Below are 27,506 nucleotides of genomic sequence, written 5' to 3'. Positions count from 1 at the left end.
GTAGAACTGGCAGAGCACGTTGAGTTTGACGGTCAGTGTGTGAGCGAGCGAGTATTACCTTGTTGCAACAGTACGTCACCATCCGGTTGCAAGAAAGTCAAAAGAACAGGTACAAAACATTCTGCACGTATCGGCCACATGTTAGTGTCCCCTCCAGAAACACAAAAAGTGTACGAGTGTTTTAGCTTATCGTACCACAGACCATAGGTGGTCCTGCCAATGTCTCTCGTATACCAAAGGGGATAACTGCTGTCAGCTATAGTAGGACATTACGCGACATTAGTGCGCGACGAGTGAAAATGTGTACCTGAACGGGATTCAAACTCGGAATATCCAGCTTACTAGACACGTGCGTTAACCACTGCGCAATTCGGGACACAGCGATATAGCAACTGCGCGGACTATTTCGGCACACTTCACGGCCGATTCACATTCCCACTGGGCGCCACTTAGCAGTAGTTCCTGTCGATTATACTCCATGTTCACTACTCTGAGATTCCCATAGAAGGTCGGACGTATTTAAGAAGGTGGTTCCATTGTCCAGCTTCCCGTATCAATTATATGAATGTGCGGTATCTGTTCTTTCGTACATTTACCATATACCATGTGCGTACTAATTTTTTTCTCTTAGTGTATATTGACTGAAGAGCCAAAGAAACTTGTATAGGCATCCGTATTCAGAACAGAGATATGGGAACAGGCAGAATACGGCGGTGCTTTCGGTAACACCTATATAAGACAAGAAGTGTGTGGCGCAGTTATTAGATTTATTACTGCTGCAACTATGGCAGTTTATCAAGATTTAAGCGTCTGATCGTGGTGTTATAGTCGGCACAAGAATGATGGGACACAGCACCTCCGAGGTAGGAATGAGTTGGGCATTTTCCCTTACGACCATTTCACGAGTGTACGTGAACATTAAGAATCCGGTAAAACATCAAATCTCTGAAATCAGTGCGGCCAGGAAAAGATCCTGCAGGAACGGGACAAACGACGACTGAAGAGAATCGTTCAGCGTGAAAGATTCTCTTCAGTGTGACAGAAGTGCAACCCTTACGCAAATTGCTACAGATTTCAATGCTGGGCCATTAAAAAGTGTTGGCGTGCAAACCATTTAACGGAAAATCATAGATATGAGCTCTCGGAGCCCAAGGCCCACTCGTGTACCCTTGATGACTGTACGACACAAAGATTTACGCCTCGCCTGGGGTCAACACTGACATTGTACCGTTGATGACTGGGTGCATACTGCCGAGTTGGACGAGTCTCGTTTCAAAAACTACATCCACGGGTATGGATCATGAAAGAATAACAATCGATCGTGAAAGGATAACAGACCCTTAAATACCTACTATGACGAAAAAATTTTACAGATGTTTTAAAATAATGTAAAATACAGAAATCTGTAATCACTTTACTAACTAATAAAAGTATCACAGAATATGGAACCCCACATCTTAGTAGATATGTAAGAGTTTTCATCTGTTTATGACTCACTTTTATATGACAACTGAGGATGTGGTTTCCAGTGTCCAGATAACAAAGAAATTAAATACAGATGAAACGGCTTCTTAATCCCTAAGATGATTTGTCACAGCTGTGGTTCCCCTGTCTAAAAGATTTTCTGCAGAACTTTAGCTGTTTATCCAGTGATATATCAGAAACACTTTTGCAGTTATTTAGTTTTCAGCCATAAAAGAAAAGAAACAGACAGTAATCCAGACTTTTTACTATCAAAGACATGTAAACAATATTTTTCTGTAGGTAATCTCTTCTACTATGTGAGGCCGCATCGTGCATATTTTCTTCTACACAACCGATGTTTCGATCCCTTTTGGTATTCACAGTTATTCGATCACTGTCAATGAGTTGTGCATTTTCCCGTACGACCATTTCATGAGTGTACGTGAACATTAAGAATCCGGTAAAACATCAAATCTCCGACATCACCTCGGCCGGGAAAAGATCCTGCAGGAACGGGACAAACGACGACTGAAGAGATTCGTTCAACGTGTCAGAAGTGCAACCCTTCCGCAAATTTCTACAGCTTTCAATGCTGAGCCATTAACAACTGTTGGCGTGCAAACCATTCAACGGAAAATCATCGATGTGGGCTTTCGGAGCCAAAGGCCCACTCGCGTACCCTTGATGACTGCACGACACGAAGCTTTACGCCTCGCCGAGAACCGTCAACACTGACATTGGACTGTTGATGACTGGAAACATATTGCCTGGTTGGACGAGTCTCGTTTAAAATTGTAAATGGCGGATGGACGCACTCAGGTATGGAGACAGCCTCTTGAATCCATGGACCCTGCATGTCAGCAGGTGACTGTTGAAGCTGGTGAAGACTCTGTAATTGTGTGGGGCGTGTGGAGTTGGAGTGATATACGACTCGTGATACGTCTGATCACCTGCATCCATTCATGTCCACTGTGAATTCCGATGGACTTGGCCGATCGCAGCAGGACAATGCGACACCCCACATGTCCTGAATTGCTACAGAGTGGCTCCAGAAACACTCTACTGAGTTTAAACACTTCAGCTGGCCGCCAAACTCCCGAGACATGACATTATTGAGCATATCTGGATTGCCTTGAAACGCGCTTTTCAGAAGAGATCTTCACCTCCTCGTACTCTTTAAGAATTTATGGACAGCCTATCATGATTCATGGTGTCAGTTTTTACCAGTAATACTTCAGACATTAGACAAGTTCAAGCCACGACGTGTAGCTGGCTGGTGCCCTACACGATATTAGGCAGGTGTACCAGTTTCTTAGACTCTTTAGTGCAAAACATAAATCCTATCATTGTGTATTGAAATCGTTAGATAAAAATATTATATGAAATGAAATGTTGGAAATGTCGAGTTTCTCAAAAACCTGTAGTTTCAAATTTGTAACATGGCCAACTGAGACGATCTCTTTAACAACGACTTACCTAAAATCGTAATCGCTCATTCATTATTACAAATTACATTACCATGTCATACATTCTGAAACCACAAGATTTTTTTCACATTTGACTTATGCTTACTTCATGTACGAGAGTTTGAAATGAGCAATAAATAAATAAATAGAAAGAACCTACTTAAATCGACTGATTCTCTGTATTTCGATCTCAATATTGTCATCATATTCGTATCCTTTCAGTGTGCTTGATAGATTGTCTTGATATATTTCGGGAATTGATATTCTGAGTCTTCTCCTCTACTCTTCAGATCTTGCTTAATCTTATCCATCCATCTCTTTCAGGGTTATCGTTCATGCTCTTGACATGCCAAACCACTTGAACCGTGCAGTAGTCTGTCAGTCATAGACAGATCCACTTGCTACTCTCTTTCCACGTTTCCATTCTTAATTTTATGTTATCCAGTCTTCTGCGAGGCAGATCTCATAAACTTTTTTTCACATGGTTTGCTGAAATCTACAGCCGGCCGCTGTGGCGGAGCGGTTCTAAGCGCTTCTGTCCGGAACCGCGCTGCTGCTACGGTCGCAGGTTTGAATCCTGCCTCGGGCGTGGATGTGTGTGATGTCCTTAGGTTAGTTAGGTTTAAGTAGTTCTAAGTATAGGGGACTGATGATCTCAGATGTTAAGTCCCATAGTGCTTAGAGCCATTTGAACCATTTTGAAATCTGCCTTGTTAACTACACAGTAGTCCTAGCTGTAGGTCAGAATCAGTAAGAGATACGCTCAAACATGGTGTATTTGGCTCACAGGAACTCCTTTGGCTCCACCCATGGTTCCATACTTGATAAAAAAAATGATCCGTTTCTTACTCTGGTGTTATACTTCCAGTTTGCCTGTTCCATTCCTTGAAATTTATCTCCCGTGTAATTGAAAGTTGACACACATCCAATTTTCTCTCTACATGTCACCAGGTTGACATGTGCAGCTGCTCTGCTCATAATCTTTGTTTCAGTTTTGGTGTTGTTTCCTGCCAACTGCACTCTTTAATCTTGGAGTACCATTCATATAACCTTCGTTACACCTCTAGTTGTGAGTTGTGTTTCTCCCCAAATAGCTGGATCATCAGCAAAGACTAAAGCATTGAGATTACCATTTCCTATATTCTTGAATTCCTTTCTAATCACATCCGTATGTGCCAAAAAAAAAAAAAGAGATGGGAAACAGAACTGCCCTGTTGCCCTCCTCTCCCTGTTCTGAACCAGTCCGATTTTCCCTTACCCACTTGTATATAACTTCAGCAGTCTTCATATAACATTTGCACTCCGTACTAGGGAGCTAGGAACCTTTACAACTCCAGGAACATGATAATGATATCTCAATATATTTCAATAAGTCGTTGGTCCTTAGAACGCTTTAGTGATGCCTCGCACGGATTGCTTAACTTATATTTGACAATATGTACTCTATAAAATTGCATTGTTGGTTACTAAATAAGATTTTTCAATTTTTCTTCCAGGTTCAGACTTATTCCTGTACTAAAAGATTAGTCGTGACTAGAGTTGTAGAACTTCCATAGGCCACCGTACTTATGTAAGTAAGCGTAGACTTCTGTAGTTTTAGAAGTAGACGTTTATGTTAAAGTTGTACCTGCGTTACCTGCACGTTAGGCGTGTTTCATACATATCGGTCGTTACATCGATCGCTTGGTTTAAAAATGCGATCATTGTCTTATAACGTCCCCTAGAAACCGGAACTCTGTAGAATGTCAGTGAGTTGGTTTAAAAATGCGATCATTGTCTTATAACGTCCCCTAGAAACCGGAACTCTGTAGAATGTCAGTGAGGATATACGGAAGGTCACATAAATACCAGAATATTCTTGTTCTACACTGTTTATAGCAATACTGAAATTGTGAAAGCTTAATTCAAGTTTTATTCAAAAACTGTTGATTTGTAACGTAAAATAGTGTGATTTTGTAGTAGAAGTAAAGAATAAAATACGCCAGACTTTCCATATAGTGCTTGGACCGCAGTTTCCATAATAAAGGACCAAATGTAAAACATTCACATGATATAAATATATCAAACATCGCTTGAATGATCCGTCGATTTTATACAGAACATGTGTATGTTATTCATAAACAAATTTTGCGTTTATCAATAACGCCAGGAAACTACCGCCATTGCTCGTGATGGAGAAAGTTCTATTGAGTACAAAATAGCAACAATAAATGCATAGAGATTATTAAGCTTGTCCATGTGAACTGCACTTGCATCCAACGTAATTACTTTGGTTGCGTGAAAGTGTGGAAGCCACGCGTTCAGTTTTTATCAATCATAAAATAAAATGTATGTGGAGTAATAATACAAAACATACAATAGATTAATAGTGAATTGAGTACAAAATGAATCAACAAAGAAGAAAAGAATAGAAGCCGCTCACTCCCAGTTCCCCTCTCACAAATTTAGTGTTGTTCCTCTCCCTACCAATGCTACCTACGATAATCCTAGCAACTACTACGTCATTTACGTACTGTTCGTCTGTTAAACGCAGACAGTCAGCAGAGGTTCCCCAGGTGGTACCACTGAGCTCATGTATCCACTGTAAAAATGTATATTCTCTGAGTTAAAAAGCTGATATGAGTCCTTCATTGCCCCCCCTCCTCCCCCTATTTTGAATTCACGTAACAAAATTTAACTCACTCTTCACTTACCAGTATCTCTCCCTTTCCACGCTAAAATGCAGAAGTACTCTACATACGTAGCCAGATACGAGAATGCAGCCTATAGAATTAATATGCAACACGTTTCTCCGTTGTATCAAGATTGCTACCACTGTAGAATACGGATCAATGGAATCGTGCAATTTGTGTTTGTAGAGCACATGAATATATGCACATCCGATCGCATACAGATCGTAGTCGAATATTAACAGGTTGAAGAATGTACATTAGACTGGACATACGGGAGTTTCATCGAATACAAACAGAAAGTGCTTGAAATAGATAGAGGCTAGAATGAGTAATATAAATTCTTAAAATTTCGGCTTTCTCTGGCTCGAAGAAATATGCGTAGTGTATACTGAAAATTTGTTCAGGCGTTTCGAAAGCTGATTTTTAGGGCAGAGATTAAGAACATCTTAAGCCGCCTAAATTCAATGTGTGAAGAAGATAAAAGCTGACTAAAACACATCGCAAAGGGACGTACAACCAATCACTGCGTGACTGGGATGAGAAATTGAAAATTTCGTATGCAATACAATAATGGTCCCTCTTGACGCATTGTTTGAAACAATTAAATCCACCCTCAGTTCTTAGTTATCTTACAATATTCCTCACGAGTGTTGTTACAATGAAAAAATTAATTTCGCAGCACTTTTTGTAGTATTCTAATGGAAATTCATATCTAAAAACTGCATCTGATCTAATGTCTGAAGAAAAACTGATATGCAACTTAAAACTTGCGATATTAATGCAGTTCTATGCACCGTCATACTGTAGGACACAAGTTGTGTCAGGGTTACAGTGCTGAATAAACAAGAATTAATTTGAAATGTAAACGATATGATTTACCAGTATTTTATAACACAATACAGTACTAACACATTAACTGTGTACATGAAATTGTTACGCGTATGATTACTTTTCGTAACTCGCTTTCTCGATGATCCTTTATAGAGTGGAAAAAAGCGAAAAAGAACACTTCTGTAGTTGAAAACTGTGAAAAATGACACTGATCATTTTACGAAATTCACACATGGACTGCCACGAATGCACATACGTTATTTTTGTAGAACACTATACGCTACAATGTGAATTAAATCGGTCTCCGACCTTTCAGAAATACTGTCGAACTCCAGCAAAACACGAGGATCTACTGTTTTTCTTAAAAATCCCATCACACTTAATTTCAGTCCACCGCACGTGGCTTCACCCTACTGGCTGGGCGGCGTCCTGCTACTCGGTAGCGGGCGGCGGCACTCACAGCGGACGTGCAGCGTCCAGCAGTCACTGACGGCGCCGCCCTGCACTCTGGCGTTGGCGGCGTGGCAGCACAGCTGGCGGCCCGCGTCCTCCAGCGCCGGCGTCACCTGCGCCACGCTGGTCGTCACGTTGCCGTCCGCGTTCGTCTGCAACAGCCGCACCGCAACAAACACGATTGAGTCCGCAGCAGGCTGAAGAGGCCGTTGTTGTCGAAGGTAAAATGTTCTACGATTCACACCCTGGGTCATCCAGGAGTCGTAAATTTCATAGTGTATGGAAGTATGGGGGCTAAAAAAAAAAGTAAAATGCAAAGAAAGGCCAAGCATGCACGTTCAGATCGATGTTAGTTGCTTTTGTTATCGGAAAGATGGAGCTGCTTGCGCAAGATACGCTACTGTGAGAGCTGCATCAAACCAGTCTTCGGAGTGAAGACCACGATACAAGAAACAGAATTTGAAGGACGAATGCTGCTTGGATAAGTCCTCGTACAATAGCTACAGTAAGCCAACCATTACCATGAGTAAAGGAATCGTTAATGTCAATGCTAAAGTTAAGTCTACATCCACAGAAAACACACGGTCCGTCGATAAGTGCTGTAGCAGCAATGTTCTCCACAGCATTCTTCTTCTTGTCTGCAGCAGATGTTGAGAATTCAATGTTCTCGATGGTTTTATAGACTGTTTGCTTAGAGCGACGACGGTAACGCATGCAATATTTTGAATTTCGATTTTCGACGTTATGCCGTACGCGCATACTAGCCGTACTAGGTATGCGCGTACGGGTTAGGGGTCCGAGCCCCTAGAACCCCGGTCGAATGCTGTTGCTATATCATGCAGTTGCTGTATACATGTGTGTTGTGTCAATCACCATTTGCATTTTTATTATTAATTAGTAATATTATTATTAGGACAAGGGTACATCACGAACCAATTGCTCAAGGATGCAACAGCATTATTAATTTAAAAATACTAATAATAATATTACTAATTAATAATAAAAATGCAAATGGTGATTGACACAACACACATGTATACAGCAACTCCATGATATAGCAACAGCATTGGACCGGGGTTCTAGGGGGCTCGGACCCCTAGCCCGTACGCGCATACCTAGTACGGCTAGTATGCGCGTACGGCATAACGTCAAAAATCGAAATTCAAAATATTGCATATGTAACAATGACAATCGATGTACCCTTGTCCTATCGGCAAACATGCCAAATTTGACACAAAAATATGAACAAATACCGAAGTTATTAACAAATCACTATTTCAGACGTTCACAAGGTTTCGACAGGTTTGCTCCTTTTCACTAGCAGGTAAATTTGAAATTGGGTTTAAGAAGTCACTACAACTGTGTTAAATCGTTTTATCATCTGATCACAGCGGGTGTTGTGGCTCTGAAAACTACATACACAAGTATGGATAATGAAAGAATAACAATCGATCGTGAAAGACTAACAGACCTACTAGGTCGAAAAAAATGTTTTAAAATAATGTAAAATACAGAAATCTGTAATAACCAACTCATAAGACTTAAGTACCACAGAGCATGGAACCCCACATGTTAGTGGATTTTTCAGAGTGTCTTTTACTGTTTATGACTCACTGTTACGCATATGACAGCCGAGGATGTGGTTTCCAGTGATCAGATAAGAAAAAAAAAATTAAATACAACTGAAATGGCTTCTTAATCCTCAAGAGCTTCTTCTTGATGTAAGGTTTCCACAGGTTTGCTGCTTTTCACTAGCAGATAAACTTTGAACTTGGGTTTAAGAAGTCGCTACATCTATGTTTAATCGTTTTATCATCTTATTACAGCTAGTGTTGTGGCTCTGAAAACTACATCCACAGGTGTGGATCATGAAAGAATAACAATCGATCGTGAAAGAATAACAGACCTACTAGGACCTGTCTAAAAGATCTTCTACAGAGCTTTAATGGTTTCTAGGGTGATGTGTCAGAAACACTTTTTCTATTATTTAGTTTTCAGCCATAAAGGGAAAGAAACAGACACTAATCCACACTTTTCACTATGAAAGACATGCAAACAACATTTTTCTGTAGGTAAACTCTTCTAGTATGTGAGGCCGCAAAAGTGTACATTTTCTTCTACACAACCGACGTTTCGACCCCTATGCTGGGACCGTTTTCAGGATCCTTTCGTATTCACCGTTATCTGAAAACTGTCAATCGGGTAGCTGTATTACTAAGAATCTAAAGCTCAGAATAGCAGACTTGCCTACAAAGTTTGGCTAATGAAGATACACAAAGAAGGTTGCTCATTGATACCTATAGTGAATGGAGTAAACTCTGAAATTTACCTTTTATCGGCAAGTTCATTTGGACTACTGAGACATCAAATTGGGAAAACAAATATTTCTGTGAAAACTTCGAAACATCTTTTTTCACAATTTTATGTGCATTGAATATACCCATGAGTGACATTCCTGTAAGCGCCGACGTGCATCGTAATTTAATAAAATCCCGATAGCAGATCCTATGCTGATCATAGGGGAGAAAGTTGCTACAGATGAGTGTGACTTGAACGAACTATGTCTACGGTCGAGCTATTTTAAATATCACAGAGAATTTTAGGAACAATATGATGGCGCTGCAATATGAATATCCTTTTCCACCAGTAGAAACTAACTTTATTATGCTACAGTTTGAACAGAGCCAGACAGTAAGCTGCCTGTAATGAATTCTCGTTGGCTACACTATTTGGATGACACATTTGTCGTTTGGCTACATAACAAACAAGAGCTTCACACATTCCACAATATCTGAAATAAGTTTCACCCAAAAATCAGCTTCACCTTCAGGCTAAAGAGTGAAGTGGGTCTCCCATTCCTAAATGTCTTCCGATATAGATGATGGAACAAAACACAAGCCTACTGACACGAGCAATATCAGTTTCAACATTCTTACTTGTACTTTCTCTGCAGCTTCCCCATGCTCAGCTACATTACCATACCAGCCGACCACGATGCCACACGAAGTTTCCTTTCAACCGGACTCTTCACTAAATCAAATTTTCCACAAATTTCGTTTTCCTCATTTCCATTCGGTACCTTTTAAATAGTTGTTGATATACCGTGTAATTTTCAACATTGTCTCGTAGAATAACTTTTCTAGAACTTCTGCTCTCTTATCATCTAAATCGCTTATACTGCATGTTTCCCATTCAGACGTGTTTCCAGTACCTTCTACAAGGACCTACTGACTTTAATTTTTTTATATCTGCACTCGATGTTGCTAAAATCGTTCAGAAACTTTTCTGTTGCTACTGTAAGTCTGCATATAATATCTTATCTCCTTGGGCTGCCATTAGTTACTTCAGAACAAAAACCCCGAAAATACTTTTAGTACCTCATTTCGTAATCTAATTCCCCCATGGTCACCTGAGTAATTCAACAACATGTCATTATTCTTCTTTTATTCCCATCGATATTAATCCTATAATATCTTTTACAGCAATATCCATTTTATTTAACCGCTCTTGCAAGTCCCTGACTGCCTCTGACAGTATTATAGTGTCATTGCCAAACTGTGAAGTTTTTATTTATTCTTGAACTTTATTCCTAATATCTACTTCTTTTCCTTTACTGCTTGCTTAATATGCAGACTGTATAACCTCGGGTAGAGCCAATGGTCCTGTCCCTCTCTCTTCTCAAATAAGGCTCCCATTATGTTTCCTTCGACTCTGACTACTGCAGTCTGCTTTCTGTACAAGTTGCAGATGTATTTTAACGTCCTGTATTTTATCTCTGATACACTTAGAATTTTGATGAGTGTATTCTAAAACGTGAAAAGCTTTCTCTGCATCTCTAACTGCTATGGAGTTTGTTTCCCTTCTAGAATAAGTCTTAAGGCCAGTATGGCCCTCCCTATTCTTACATTTCTCTGTAGCCCAAACTGGTCATCTACGAGATCGACTTACAGTTTTCCCTTCGTCTGTAAATCATTCGTGCCAATATTTTGCAGCCATGTCCTGTTAAAAGTGATGGTTCAGTAATACTGACTAAACTCCTGCCTTCTCTGGAACTTGAATTATTACATTCTTCTATACGTCTGGCGGTATTTCAACTATCTGCTTTCTGTACAAGTTGTAAATGACTTTTGACATCGTGTACTTTATCTCTGATACACTTAGCATTTTGATGAGTGTATTCTAAAACGTCAAAGGTTTCTTTAACTGCTATGGAGAAAAGGTACAATAGTTTTATCGAGTACCTCAACAATTCTAAGCGACCGTCCTTTACTAGAAGGGATATCTTCAGAGCACTGTCAAAAACTATTACTACCTTGTCTCAACTTCATTTTTCTCTGAAGAGAACTGCTCAGATTTTGCAAATACTTCTCTGTTTACAACTCGGCCAACATCTATAGCTATGCTACCAATGCCAACTACCTGTGTTGCACAGTGTACTAAATGTACAGTTCCATTTGTCAGATGTGGACGGGAGGCGTACTACCTGTAGCTATCACCATGGGCCCGAATTTATTTGGTTTTCACCATCACGGTCATTTCGCGATATTTAGGATCTGAACAGAGTGGCCAAAAACTGCGGAAAAGCTTCTCATATAAGAAGATACGATGTAAGACGGTCGGCGGCACTGCATACTGAACATCACACAGGCAACTGAATTCCAGAATTTAGTATATCCAGGGCTTGTGTATCGCAGAGAAACTGTATCTACATACGTTCGATGATCGAATGTCATGTATGTTGTGCCTGGATATCATGGGTAATCGACATTGCTCTACTACATACATCGCCGATATCATGTGAGGCATTAGTAAACCATTTCAGCCCGCATCTCGTGGTCGTGCGGTAGCGTTCTCGCTTCCCACGCCCGGGTTCCCGGGTTCGATTCCCGGCGGGGTCAGGGATTTTCTCTGCCTCGTGATGGCTGGGTGTTGTGTGCTGTCCTTAGGTTAGTTAGGTTTAAGTAGTTCTAAGTTCTAGGGGACTTATGACCACAGCAGTTGGGTCCCATAGTGCTCAGAGCCATTTGAACCAAACCATTTCAGTGCGATCTTTACGGAGGGCACATCCACTACATAGTCCCAGCATCATTGAGCCGGCAACACAAACATTGTAGGCATTTGGCCTTTCTTTACATGTAGCGTAATTATTTTGCTCCACTCTGTAACAATACTACGCCTTATTACTATACATTCATTCACTCCTGGAAATGGAAAAAGAACACATTGACACCGGTGTGTCAGACCCACCATACTTGCTCCGGACACTGCGAGAGGGCTGTACAAGCAATGATCACACGCACGGCACAGCGGACACACCAGGAACCGCGGTGTTGGCCGTCGAATGGCGCTAGCTGCGCAGCATTTGTGCACCGCCGCCGTCAGTGTCAGCCAGTTTGCCGTGGCATACGGAGCTCCATCGCAGTCTTTAACACTGGTAGCATGCCGCGACAGCGTGGACGTGAACCGTATGTGCAGTTGACGGACTTTGAGCGAGGGCGTATAGTGGGCATGCGGGAGGCCGGGTGGACGTACCGCCGAATTGCTCAACACGTGGGGCGTGAGGTCTCCAGAGTACATCGATGTTGTCGCCAGTGGTCGGCGGAAGGTGCACGTGCCCGTCGACCTGGGACCGGACCGCAGCGACGCACGGATGCACGCCAAGACCGTAGGATCCTACGCAGTGCCGTAGGGGACCGCACCGCCACTTCCCAGCAAATTAGGGACACTGTTGCTCCTGGGGTATCGGCGAGGACCATTCGCAACCGTCTCCATGAAGCTGGGCTACGGTCCCGCACACCGTTAGGCCGTCTTCCGCTCACGCCCCAACATCGTGCAGCCCGCCTCCAGTGGTGTCGCGACAGGAGTGAATGGAGGGACGAATGGAGACGTGTCGTCTTCAGCGATGAGAGTCGCTTCTGCCTTGGTGCCAATGATGGTCGTATGCGTGTTTGGCGCCGTGCAGGTGAGCGCCACAATCAGGACTGCATACGACCGAGGCACACAGGGCCAACACCCGGCATCATGGTGTGGGGAGCGATCTCCTACACTGGCCGTACACCACTGGTGATCGTCGAGGGGGCACTGAATAGTGCACGGTACATCCAAACCGTCATCGAACCCATCGTTCTACCATTCCTAGACCGGCAAGGGAACTTGCTGTTCCAACAGGACAATGCACGTCCGCATGTATCCCGTGCCACCCAACGTGCTCTAGAAGGTGTAAGTCAACTACCCTGGCCAGCAAGATCTCCGGATCTATCCCCCATTGAGCATGTTTGGGACTGGATGAAGCGTCGTCTCACGCGGTCTGCACGTCCAGCACGAACGCTGGTCCAACTGAGGCGCCAGGTGGAAATGGCATGGCAAGCCGTTCCACAGGACTACATCCAGCATCTCTACGATCGTCTCCATGGGAGAATAGCAGCCTGCATTGCTGCGAAAGGTGGATATACACTGTACTAGTGCCGACATTGTGCATGCTCTGTTGCCTGTGTCTATGTGCCTGTGGTTCTGTCAGTGTGATCATGTGATGTATCTGACCCCAGGAATGTGTCAATAAAGTTTCCCCTTCTTGGGACAATGAATTCACGGTGTTCTTATTTCAATTTCCAGGAGTGTAGTTCTGCACTTAAAAAATAATTGGAGACCTTACTTTTAGGATTTCCCTCGAACACTACACCTTTTGTACGTATAAACAGTGCAAAACAGTAATCACGTAAGTGAATTCGCGCTTACAAGAAGTAGGTACCCAGGACTGAAAGTACTGTGCAATCACTGGCCGGTGTGGCCGAGTGGTTCTAGGCGCTTCACTCTGGAATCCTGCCTCGGGCGTGGATGTGTGTGATGTCCTTAGGTTAGCTACGTTCTGTTCTAGAGAACTGATGACCTCAGATGTTAAGTCCCATAGTGCTCAGAGCCATTTGAACCATTACTGCACAATCTGTCACAAAAATACGACGAAAACTATCGTAGCGACAACACGACTCGAACTGCACAACTGACTGAAGACCACCTAATGGTAGGTAGTGTACTGTGAGAAAGGCATCATAATACAATGCAGACACGTTTGACAGAGTGCCAATGCAACGTCCGTGCTAATATCCACAACCAAGCGCCGCGCACCCCTTCCTACATACACGTTATTATCTCTGAAAGTATGCTTTTCCGAACATGTTTATTAGACTCATTCTTCTTGTTTCGATGAGTAATACCACCTCTCAAGGTAATCGACACTTTTTTTAACACTAGCTAAGCCCATTTAGCCACGGAATTTCTGTATCTCTGTTTGTCGGTTTCAAAGAACTTTAAAAGACACAGCAAAAAAAAATATTAGGTTATAGTGTACAGCTACAGAGATGTGACGTGAAGTAATTTCAGCGGTAGCGCTACGCTTCATAAATTAATATAATGTGGATTAAATTAATGGCATGTGAAAAGCTGTTATTAGTACCTTATTACAAACACAGTGGTAAACTTTTGCAATATTATTCAGTAAAGATGGAATTTATACTAACTGCTCATGTTTACAAACTGGTTTGAGAATTTCGAATGGTTAAACGTGCGATGACCACAACTAAAACTAACTTAACGTCCTCTGTCAAAATTTAAAATTACGTAGAAATTTAGTAGCGCCAAACGACTTAGGGATACGATGACATAATAGAGTACCCGGTGTTCAACCGAGCCAAAATTGATTTGTACGAACATTAGTACAAAATCCAACAAAATCGAGTCAGTCAAATGTACTAAGAGTTTCCTCAACACCACATCACAAATTCCGTCTGCACGTAACTAGCACTTTTCCAAATGTACCCTGATGCAGTTGTAGTTGCATTTCACAATCGATTTGCAAGTACGTTTAGACTCGAATATACGCGCCATGACTAACTTCAGCTATAAGACTTCATGACTGACAAGTTGCAGTGGTGGGTATCTGGGTCGGGTTGTTTTGGGGAGGAGACCAGACAGCGAGGTCATCGGTCTCATCGGATGAGGGAAGCATGGGGAAGAAAGTCGGCCGTGCCCTTTCAAAGGAACCATCCCGGCATTAGCCTGGAGCGATTTAGGGAAATCACGGAAAACCTAAATCAGTATGGTCGTACACGGGGTTGAACCGTCGTCCTCCCCAATGCGATCCCATTGTGCTAACCACTGCGCAACCTCACACGTCGTGGGAATCGGCATTGACGCCTGTCACACAGTATGAGGCATTCGCGTGCTCAAGCAGTCGGCAGGTTCCCGCTCGCTGATACGGTCTAATTAACAGACGGCTGTTCCGGTGTTCGTTGGTGATTGAGATAGCAGCTGTTCTGACAGTGATGGTGCATATTACACCCTTATTATTACGTCTGCATGCGGTTGTAGCGAGAAAGCAGGAAAAAAGTATTTCAGAAATAAGTAATAATCTCACAAGTAACATTAAAACAAAAGTCCATAAACGTATAGACAGCAACTGCTTTCCATTCAGTAGTAAACAAGAGAGAGATAGCTCGAAAATACTGAAGCCCTGCTTCACCTCTCTACGTGTATGAGCAGTGATCCCAGAGCAATGATTAGCGTCATAGGTAGAGCTAGATTTTTACTGGGGAAAAACTCAATAAAAAGCTAAGAAATAATTACATCATTCAAAAAATTTGTAAAAAACAGTTACGAACTTGCGGAAACCGTTTGACGTACCTGTACGCTAAGGAGACGTTTACTTACCCCGACGTATAAAGGAAACGACCACAGTTATTAAAATCAACTTACTAATGAAGAATGAAGAAAATACGTTCCCAAGGGACAATTACGAACATCAGCCAGTTATTTTAAATACTAAAGTTGGCCTACCTTACTTTTCAGCACAAGATATACTTTTAAAGAGATAGAAAGGCTATGGATGTCTGCATTGACAGGTGCAGTGGCAATCATTTAGAAAATACATTGTTGAGAAAACACCTTCCGCTTAATGCCTCTATACTGTAGTACAAACGAAATGTCGCTGGATTCTTCGACTTACTATCTGACTCACAACGAGGAATCGATTAATTTGCAAATGCCTTTACTAAAACGCACAGTAATTTTGTAATGTATTGTATGTTAACCGGGGCCTTAAAACGACGGAGAGGCTCCGCTCCGCCGCAGCCGCAGTGGTTCGCATATCAGCGCACACTCCGCTGCAGAGTGAGAATCTCATTCTGGAAACATCCCCCAGGCTGTGGTTAAGCCATGTCTCCGCAGTATCCTTTCTTTCAGGAGTGCTAGTTCTGCAACGTTCGCGGAAGAGCTTCTGTAAAATTTGGAAGGTAGGAGACGAGATACTGGCAGAAGTAAAGCTGTGAGTCCCGGGCATGAGTCGTGCGTCGGTAGCTCAGATGGTAGAGCCTTTGCCCGCGAAAGGCAAAGGTCCCCAGTTCGAGTCTCGGTCGGGCACATAGTTTTAATCTGCCAGGAAGCTTCATATCAGCTTTTCAGAGCATTCACACAAGGTTGGCGACACCTACAACGTGCTGACATGAGAAAAGTTTCCAAACGATTTCTCATACACAAACAGCAATTGACCTGCGTTGCCTGGTGAGACTTCTTGTGGTGCCTCGTGTAAAGAGGAGAAAAGCGTGCCATCTCGTTTATAGATTATAGCCTGTCGTGATTGCGGTTTATCATATCGTGACATTGCTGCTCGCGTAGGTCGAGATCCAATGACTGTTAGCAGAATATGGAATCGGTGGGTTCAGGAGGGTAATACGGAACGCCGTGCTGGATCCCAACGGCCTCATATCACTAGCAGTCGAGGTGACAGGCATCTTATCCGCATGGCTGTAAAGGAACGTCCAGCCACGTCTCGATCCCTGAGTCAACAGCTGGGACGTTTGCAAGACAACAACCATCTGCACGAGCAGTTCAACGACGTTTGCAGCATCATGGGCTATCAGCTCGGAGACCATGGCTGCGGTTACCCTTGACGCTTTTTCACAGACAGGAGCGCTTGCGATGGTGTACTCAACGACGAACCTGGGTGCGCGAATGTCAAAACGTAATTTTTTTCGGATAAATCCAGGTTCTGTTTACAGCATCATGATGGTCGCATCCGTGATTGTCGACATCGCGGTGAACTCACATTGGAAGCGTGTATTCGTCATCGCCATACTGGTGCATCACCCAGCGTGATGGTATCGGGTGCCATTGGCTACACGTCTTGGTCACCTCTTGTTCGCATTGACAGCAGTTTGAACAGTGGACGTTACATTTCACATGTTTTACGACCCGTGGCTCTACCCTTCACACGAGCCCTGCGGAACCCTACATTTTAGCAGGATAATGCTCTACTGCATGTTGCTGGTCCTGTACGTGCCTCTCTGGGTACAGAAAATGTTCGACAGCTGCCCTGGCCAGCACATTCTCTAGATCTCTCACCAACTGAAAACGTCTGGTCAATGGTAGCCGAGCAACTGGCTCGCCACAATATCCCAGTCACTACTCTTGATGAACTGTGGTGTCGTGTTGAAGCTGCGTGGGCAGCTGTACCTGTACACGGCATCAAAGTTCTATTTGACTCAATGTCCAGGCGTATCAAGGCCGTTATTATGGCCAGAGGTGGTTGTTCTGGCTACTGATTTCTCAGGATCTATGCACCCAAATTGTGTGAAAATGTAATGACCTGTCTGTTCTAGTATAATACATTTGTCCAATGAATACCCGTTCACCAACTTCATTTCTTCTTGGTGTAGCAATTTTAATGGCCAGTACTGTATATTAAATACGGGAGGAAGATTTAGTTTTAGCATTGCAATGATAGAGCGAGCAATTTAAAATTTCAGTAATGGCAAAAATGTAACGGAATGAAACTTTCACTCTGCAGCGGAATGTGCGCTGGTATGAAACCTTCGGACAGATTAAAACTGCGTGCTGGACTGAGACTTTTGCCTTTTGCGGGTAAGTGCTTTAACAACTGAGGTACCCAAGCACGACTCACAAAGTGCCCTCACAGATTGAATTCTTGCAGTACCTCTTCTCCTACCTTCCAAACTTCACCGGAGCTCCTTTTTTCCAGGAGTGCTAGCTCTGCAGAGTTCGCAGAAGAGCTTCTGTGAAGTTTGGAAGGTAGGACACGAGGTACTGGCCGAATTTAAGCTGTGGGAACGGGTCGTGAGTCGTGTTTGGGTAGCTCAGTTGGTAGGGCACTTTCCCACGAAAGACAAGCGTCCCGATTTCAAGTCACGGTCCGTCACATAGTTGTAATCTGTCCGAAAGTTTCAAAAATGTAACACTTTATAAAAATGAAGAATTTCACTGTCATAATTTCTCAAAAAAATCAGTTTTCATAATGCTGAGAAGCTAATTTCTTCTACGATGTCACTGGGAAAATTAGCTTAAAATTACCAGATCTCTGCCTTCTTAATCATATGCCTCACGGTATTTTTTGATGTAGTATTGTGGGAAGTACTTATATATCTAACATATCTGGTCGGGGACCACTCAGGAGTAAGAATAAGACGTCACCAGGAAAAGCAAAATTGGCCTTCTACGAATCGGAGCATCGAATGTTAGGTATTTTAGCAAATTCAGAAACAGGACTGATCGGTTGAAGTCAGGTATCGTAGGAATTAGCAAAGCTCCGTGGCATTAGGAACATCAGTTCCAGTGAGGAGGGTTCAGGGACATAAATACAAAATCACATATGGCATTAGGAACATCAGTTCCAGTGAGGAGGGTACAGGGACATAAATACAAAATCACATATGGGTAATGCTGGAATTGGCCTAACAATGAAGAAGAAAATAGGAAAGCAAGTAAGCGTCTACAAACAGCATAGTGAAAGCATTATAGTAGCAGAGATGAATACGAAGCTGACACGTCCGACAGAGGCACATGTTTATGAGGCAGTTGTCTCCGCATATGATGAAGAGATTAAAGAAATATATTATGAGATTGAAGAAATTATTCAGATAAGGAAGAGGAAAATTTACGCGGGCGTCCAGAAAAGTAATTCCTCCGAATCTTAACGTGAAATTCGTAAACCTCTTTAAATAAAACAGACTCTGGTAATATTCTACATCTTTATTCTTTATGTCATTTATTTCTCAACATAGTCACCATGGTGAGCAATGTTACTTTCAACAAGTGATCAATTTGTTGATACCGCCACTGTAGGATGTTTAACTGTTGACGGTGTCCCAACCTCATCTATCTTGCGCTGCTTCATCAGTATCAAAGTGTTGTAGTAGAAGGAGCAATTGATGTAATGGAAACAGATGGAAATCGGATGGGGCGAAATGGGAGATAATCGATGACAACGAATATAATACATGGGATTGATACATATGTCTTCGCAGCGCTCGTTTTTGATCCGGCATTGTCATGCAGAAGGAGAGGCAACTCTTCGAAGTCGAAACTCGATTAAAGCATGCTGGTTCTCAAGCGCCAGCATAGTTACGTGACACACCTCTGTATTACACTCTATAATTCGGAGCCTGCAAATATATAGAATGAGGAATAAAGATGTAGAACGCTTTCAAATAAAAATTTCGGAGGTGTTACTTTTAGGGATGCATCCGCCATTGTAATAGGGGATTGGAATTCGATAATGCAAGAAGTGAAAATAGTAGATGAGTATGGTCTGGTGAGGGGTTAGAGGGGGAGGAAATGAACGAGGAAGCCGCCTGATAGAAGTTCACACGGACTATAATCATAGTTAACACTACTTAATAATCGTGAAGGAAAGCTGTATATGTGGAAGAGACTTGGAGCCGCCCGTATGTTTCAGATTCATTATATACAGGTAAGGCAAAGGTTTTGGAACAATATTTTAAAGTTGGGAACATTCACAACGGCATGCATGATGTCTGGCCGCACATTTTGGTTATAGAAAGAAGGTTGAAATTGAAGAAATTGCGAAAAGGTAGGAAATGAAGATTATTGGACATTGATACGTTGAAAGAACCAGAGGCTGTCTGGCGTTTTAGAGGGTGCAATAGCAACGATTGACTGAAAGAGGGGAAAGATTACAGTGGAACTCAAACATGGAGCTTTGGGAGATGAAAGTGGCTATACACTCCCAGCAGAGCTAAAGTCAGTTGATCTGGGAATTCAGTAACAACAGTGTTTACCGACATTAACATATAAAGATAGAAAGTATTATTGACTTAAAAGTTGTTATTTACTGCAGGTATAATCCCTATACTTTGAGGTGACAAGTCATGGGATACCACCTAACAGCGTTCGAACCATCTTTTGCACGGCACAGTGCAGCAACTCGACGTGGTATGGACTCAACAAGTCGTTGGAAGTCCGGTGCATAAATATTTAGTCATGCTGCCTCAGTAGCTGTCTATAATCCGAGCGAAGTGACCTCTCGATATTGTCTCATAAATGGTCGATGGGATTCATGCTGACGACCTAGGCCGCTAAACCATTCTCTCGAAATGTCCAAAATGTTCTTCAAAATAAGTATGAACAATTGTGGACCTGTGACAGGGTACATTGTCATCCATAAAAATTCGACATTAGTTTGACAACACAAAGTCAATGAATGGCTGCAAATGTTCTCCATTAGCCGAACACAACCATCTCCTATCAATATTGGGTTCAGTATATGACCCAAGGAAGCAGTCAGTTTCGTGCAAACATATCCTACACCATTGCAGCGCCACCACCAGCTTGCACTGTGCCCAAACCTGGGTGCATGACGTCGTGGCGTCTGCGCCATACTAAAATCTTACTGTTAGGTCATAGCAACTGAAACTGGGACTCATCTGACCGGATCGTCAAGGGGCGCAGCGGGCGATGTCGTGCTTTAGCCATAGCCCATTGATGACAAATTTCGCCGCACTCTCCTAACGGATACGTTCGTCGTACGTCCCACATCGATTTCTGTGGATATTTAACGCAGTTTTGCTTGTCGATTACTACAGACAACTTTACTCAAACGCCGCCGCTCTCGGTTGTTGAGTGAAGGCCCTCGGTGACTGCCTTGTACGTGATGAGAGATAATGCCTGAAATATGGTATTCTCATCACACTCTTGACACTGTGGATCTAGGAATATTAAATTCGCTAACGATTTCCGAAACTGGATGTTCAACTTGCCATCGCCGTTCAAAGTAGTTAAATACCGTCTTGCGGCCATCATCGCGTCGGAAAGCTTTTCACGTTACTTTACAGTTAATAACTCCTTCAATAGGCTGCTCTTTCATACCTCGTGTACGCCATATTACCGCCATCTAAATACGCGCATATTGCTATCCCATGACTTTTGACACCCTTTTGTGCATTATGATTTGTGCATAAGAACTCTTAACTTAAAGACCAATAGACTGCATAGCTACGACATATACTGTATGAGAAATACTGTTTGATGTGTATGTACTGACGGACGGAGTTTTTGGAAAATAACAGCCATGTTCACACTGCGTGGGTATGTCTGAAAACGATATGTGATATCTCGAAATCGATCTTTGAATAAAAAACATATAAAAGCAGACTTGCAGCCTACGTCTCTTTTATTTGTTGTTATTATAATAAAAAACTGCGATCCCGCAAATCAACAGCTGTGAATGGTTAAGACACACTTTATACTGGAATGAGATTTTCACTCTGCAGCGGAGTGTGCGCTGATATGAAACTTCCTGGCAGATTAAAACTGTGTGCCCGACCGAGACTCGAACTCGGGACCTTTGCCTTTCGCGGCAAGTGCTCTACCATCTGAGCTACCGAAGCACGACTCACGGCCGGTACTCACAGCTTTACTTCTGCCAGTACCTCGTCTCCTACCTTCCAAACTTTACAGAAGCTCTCCTTGCAGAATTAGCACTCCTGAAAGAAAGGATATTGCGGAGACATGGCTTAGCCACAACCTGGAAACATCCCCCAGGCTGTGGCTAAGCCATGTCTCCGCAATATCCTTTCTTTCAGGAGTGCTAATTCTGCAAGGTTCGCAGGAGAGCTTCTGTAAAGTTTGGAAGGTAGGAGACGAGGTACTGGCAGAAGTAAAGCTGTGAGTACCGGCCGTGAGTCGTGCTTCGGTAGCTCAGATGGTAGAGCACTTGCCCGCGAAAGGCAAAGGTCCCGAGTTCGAGTCTCGGTCGAGCACACAGTTATAATCTGCCATAAACTTTCACACTTTATACTGTTTGCAGCTTGAACTCTGTGCGGAAAAGAAAACATGAGCGAAGCGGACCGTTTTCTGCCGGTGACGAAGCACCACTCAAGCCTGCTCAGCAAATAACACTTGAGAGAAAAGTAACAGAGCCGACAGGTACTCACCGAGTCTACGGCGGGCAGCTGCTCGCCGTCCTTCCACCAGGTGACGGTGGCGGCGGGCCGCGAGCCGGCGGTCTCGCAGCGAAGCTCGTACTGCCGGCCCGCGCTCAGCGGCCGGTTCTCGTCCAGCAGGCGCACCGTCAGCGGCTCCACTGCAACGCAAAACACCTGCTCAGCGCACCACCACCAGCTGTACACTGTCCCTGTATAACAACTCTACCCCAGAGCCCTACTGGGCTTATACTGCGTCCATGGAGGACCTGCCAAAGCTGCGCCCCCCCTACCCCCCCTTTCTCTCCTATCCACTATACAGAAGAACTGTCTTTCTGCACAGGTATAGGATACTCTGCAATTTGTAAAGTACGATTAATAAAAGTGAAGTGTTATTGAAAAAATAACTAAATGATTTATAACGACGAAAATACTGCAAAAAACAAACTACATGTACCACTGTAGTAAATAAATTACTAATCATATAAAAAAACAAGGAGTTTGCTTGTAGACCGTTACATTTTCACTAAGAGCACCGTTTCCTTGGCCTTCATATATCTTTGGTTGGCTCTGAGCACTATGGGACTCAACATCTTAGGTCATAAGTCCCCTAGAACTTAGAACTACTTAAACCTAACTAGCCTAAGGACATCACACACAACCATGCCCGAGGCAGGATTCGAACCTGCGACCGTAGCAGTCCCGCGGTTCCGGACTGCAGCGCCAGAATCGCTAGACCACCGCTGCCGGCTCATATATCTTTGTTTCTTACAGTTTTGTAGTCTATTACATGTCTGTCTATTCTTCTGACCCCAATCTTTCACTGTATTTCTTTCATTTTACTCTCTCGTTTTCTCTTATTACATTCAAACACAATATATCCTAAATATTTAGTTATTACACAATTCCTTATCTGATCTCTCAGAATGCGACCTTTCACTTTCCTTAGTTGTACTTCAGCTGCCTGTATCCTACATTGGCAACGACTTTGCTGCAATGGATACACCGGTTCCTGTCAGGTCACTGTAGTTAAACGCTCTCGGGCGTGGCCAGCAGTTAGATGGGTGTCTGTCAGGGATGACATGCGCTGTTGCCATTTTTCAGGGTGCACTCAGCCTAGTGATGCCAATTGCGGAGCTACTCGACCGAACAGTAGCGGCTCCGGTCAAAGAAAACCATCATAACGACCGGAAGAGCAGTGTGCTGACCACACATCCCTCCTCTCCCGCTCCTCATCTGAGGATGACGCGGCGGTCGGATGGCCCCGATCACAGCGGGTGCCAACCGGATGGCCTTCCAACGGGTTCCTCCCGCATCTCGTGTACGATTGTAGGCAATGGCACCATCGGCTTTAGTGTGGTAGTAGCACGAGCACTTGGTGAGCCTCATGTTTCTTAGAAAACTATAAAATAAAAGTGCGACCGCACATCGTCTCTCCCTCAGTTTGTGCAAGCACCTCGATCGGGTTAGATCCTTCAGGAGACGAGTCGTCCTGTAGTGGACAAAGAACTAGGATCGCTAGCGGAAGTACCGTCAGCCTATAACGACTATCTCGTACTGTTTTCCGATACAAGCTAATGCATATGTTTGCAAAATATTGGCTAGCAGAGGACGTCAGACGCTCTTCTGCGAATTACGGAACATTGATTTTACCAACCGAGTCGCAGTTTAATTACTATTCGTACTTTATTACCGCAGTAGCTGCCGCAATGAGCGATACTCCCACTTACCCTCCGCGCTCATAGCCACGTCACGTGGCGGATCAGCGTCGTGAATTCAGTTCCCATGTAAACCGTTATGCTTTTCCACTATTGCGCTGGATGTAAACACACTCGCCAGTAATACTGGGGGTCCTTGGGTCATTGCAGTATAGATATGAAGATTTATATATGTGTGTGTAATACATTTCCTCATTAATGTTCTGTATATTTACAACTGCCTCTGAGTATTAAAGTATCACTTGATAAAGATCACTTGAAGTATTACTCACATAATGTTCTTATTAAGTTGCGGCGAAGGGATTTAGCACACTGGCACCCTGCCTAACACGATGCTGTCGTCTTGATTTCTGAATTCGAACAGAGTTCCTCTGCTCAGCCGTAACTACACTCCTGGAAATTGAAATAAGAACACCGTGAATTCATTGTCCCAGGAAGGGGAAACTTTATTGACACATTCCTGGGGTCAGATACATCACATGATCACACTGACAGAACCACAGGCACATAGACACAGGCAACAGAGCATGCACAATGTCGGCACTAGTACAGTGTATATCCACCTTTCGCAGCAATGAAGGCTGCTATTCTCCCATGGAGACGATCGTAGAGATGCTGGATGTAGTCCTGTGGAACGGCTTGCCATGCCATTTCCACCTGGCGCCTCAGTTGGACCAGCGTTCGTGCTGGACGTGCAGACCGCGTGAGACGACGCTTCATCCAGTCCCAAACATGCTCAATGGGGGACAGATCTGGAGATCTTGCTGGCCAGGGTAGTTGACTTACACCTTCTAGAGCACGTTGGGTGGCACGGGATACATGCGGACGTGCATTGTCCTGTTGGAACAGCAAGTTCCCTTGCCGGTCTAGGAATGGTAGAACGATGGGTTCGATGACGGTTTGGATGTACCGTGCACTATTCAGTGTCCCCTCGACGATCACCAGTGGTGTACGGCCAGTGTAGGAGATCGCTCCCCACACCATGATGCCGGGTGTTGGCCCTGTGTGCCTCGGTCGTATGCAGTCCTGATTGTGGCGCTCACCTGCACGGCGCCAAACACGCATACGACCATCATTGGCACCAAGGCAGAAGCGACTCTCATCGCTGAAGACGACACGTCTCCATTCGTCCCTCCATTCACGCCTGTCGCGACACCACTGGAGGCGGGCTGCACGATGTTGGGGCGTGAGCGGAAGACGGCCTAACGGTGTGCGGGACCGTAGCCCAGCTTCATGGAGACGGTTGCGAATGGTCCTCACCGATACCCCAGGAGCAACAGTGTCCCTAATTTGCTGGGAAGTGGCGGTGCGGTCCCCTACGGCACTGCGTAGGATCCTACGGTCTTGGCGTGCATCCGTGCGTCGCTGCGGTCCGGTCCCAGGTCGACGGGCACGTGCACCTTCCGCCGACCACTGGCGACAACATCGATGTACTGTGGAGACCTCACGCCCCACGTGTTGAGCAATTCGGCGGTACGTCCACCCGGCCTCCCGCATGCCCACTATACGCCCTCGCTCAAAGTCCGTCAACTGCACATACGGTTCACGTCCACGCTGTCGCGGCATGCTACCAGTGTTAAAGACTGCGATGGAGCTCCGTATGCCACGGCAAACTGGCTGACACTGACGGCGGCGGTGCACAAATGCTGCGCAGCTAGCGCCATTCGACGGCCAACACCGCGGTTCCTGGTGTGTCCGCTGTGCCGTGCGTGTGATCATTGCTTGTACAGCCCTCTCGCAGTGTCCGGAGCAAGTATGGTGGGTCTGACACACCGGTGTCAATGTGTTCTTTTTCCATTTCCAGGAGTGTAGATCATCGATTTTGTGGCGTAGTGAAACTCTAAAAGGTGAGACTACATTATGTGATCAAAAGTATCCGGACACCCCAAAAACATACGTTTCTCGTACTAGATGCATTGTGCTCCCACCTACTGCGAAGCCTCAGTAGTCATTAGACATCGTAAGAGAGCAGGATGGGGCGCTCCACGGAACTCATGGACTTAGAACGTGGTGGCTCAAATGGCTCTGAGCACTATTCGACTTAACTTCTGAGGTCATCAGTCGCCTAGAACTTAGAACTAATTAAACCTAACTAACCTAAGGACATCACACACAACCATGCCCGAGGCAGGATTCGAACCAGCTACCGTAGCGGTCGCTCGGCTCCAAACTGCCGCGCCTAGAACCGCACGGCCAAAGAATGTCGTCAGGTGATTGGGTGCCACTTGTGTCATATGTCTGCACGCAAGATTTCCACACTCCTAGACATCCCTAGATCCACTGTCTCCGATGTGATAGTGAAGTGGAAACATGAAGGGTCACGTACAGCACAAAAGCGTACAGGCCGACCTCGTCTGTTGACTGACAGAGACCGCCAACAGTTCAAGAGAGTCGTAATGTGCAATAGGCAGGCATCCAGACCGTCACACGGGAATTCCGAACTGCATCAGGATGCACTGCAAGTACTACGACAGTCTGCTTGGATTTCATGGTCGAGCGGCTGCTCATAAGCCACACAGCACGCCGGTTAAGGCCAAACGATGCCTCGCTTGGTGTAAGGACAGTAAACATTGGACGATTGAACAGTAGAAAAACGTTGTGTGGTGTGTGGCGATCCGATGGCAGGGTGTGGGTATGGCGAATGCCCCGTGAACGTCATCAGCCAGGGTGTTAGTGCCAAAAGTAAAATTCGGAGACAGTGGTGTTATAGGGTGGTCGTGTTTTTCATGGAGGGGGCTTGCGTGGCATTATCTTAGCAGAGGCCTACATTGATGTTTAAGAACCTTCTTGCTTCCTACTGTTGAAGAGCAATTCCGGGATGGCGATTGTAGCTTTCAACACAATCGAGCACCTGTTCATAATGCACGGCTCGTGACCGAGTTGTTACACGACAATAACATCCCAGTAATGGACTGGCCTGCACAGAGTCCTGACCTGAATCCTATAGAACAACTGTGGGATGTTTTGGAACGCTGACTTTCTGCCAGGCCTCACCGACAGACATTGATACCTCGCCTCAGAGCAGCACTCCGTCAAGAATGGGCTGCCGTTCCGCAGGAAACCTTCCAGCACCTGATTGAAAGTATGTCTGTGAGAATGGAAGCTGTCATCAAGGCTAAGGGTGGGCCAACACCATATTGAATTCCAGCATTACCGATGGAGGGCGCCACGAACTTGTAAGTCATTTTCAGCCAGGTGTCCAGAACCTTTTGATCACATAGTGTACGCCGGGGTTTCTCATTTGTTGATGTGGCTTACAGCGATTTTACTGTTCAGCGGTTTCGTTCCAAGGTGCCAATATTCCGATGTTGGCGCATTCTTTGGACGACACACCACGTACCCTTGTCCTTTCCCATTACATACCACTACGTTGCTCTTGGGAATCATATTTTCTTTGTTACGGCTGTCGCGGGTAGATCATGTTTAGAACCAATGACTGTTGTGCTAACAGCCTTGCTATCTACAGGGACAGACCTCGCAGAAGTTTTCCAATAACAGGCACTGCACAAATATGGACATACATTGGATGATTTTCCAGGTCTCAGGTAAAATATCACTCATATCGCTTCCTATAACTCAGTTTTCTCTTACCAGGTTGTAGACGATACATCATATGTAACATATAGAAAAGTATATATCATATGCAACAGTAAAGAAAATCTTTAAGTCCCAATA

At 44.3% G+C, this 27,506-nt stretch overlaps 1 protein-coding gene across 1 annotated transcript in view; it reads right to left on the bottom strand.

Annotated features, from left to right (window-relative positions):
* The window catches only part of LOC126170162 (hemicentin-1-like), a gene marked incomplete at its 3' end in the record, with an annotated part of 232,868 nt that overhangs the window by 127,133 nt on the left and 78,229 nt on the right, over positions 1-27,506 (bottom strand). Inside the window, exons 3-5 of the mRNA XM_049920703.1 lie at positions 22,135-22,274; positions 15,551-15,562; positions 6,894-7,038 (exon numbers count right to left, since the gene is read on the bottom strand). Coding sequence (XP_049776660.1) covers positions 6,894-7,038; positions 15,551-15,562; positions 22,135-22,274 — 297 coding nt within the window. The remainder of the gene's footprint in view (positions 1-6,893; positions 7,039-15,550; positions 15,563-22,134; positions 22,275-27,506) is intronic.

This window comes from Schistocerca cancellata, chromosome 1 (assembly GCF_023864275.1).
Source record: "Schistocerca cancellata isolate TAMUIC-IGC-003103 chromosome 1, iqSchCanc2.1, whole genome shotgun sequence".
Classification (NCBI taxonomy): domain Eukaryota; kingdom Metazoa; phylum Arthropoda; class Insecta; order Orthoptera; family Acrididae; genus Schistocerca; species Schistocerca cancellata.
This window is presented reverse-complemented; position numbering and strand designations above follow the sequence as displayed.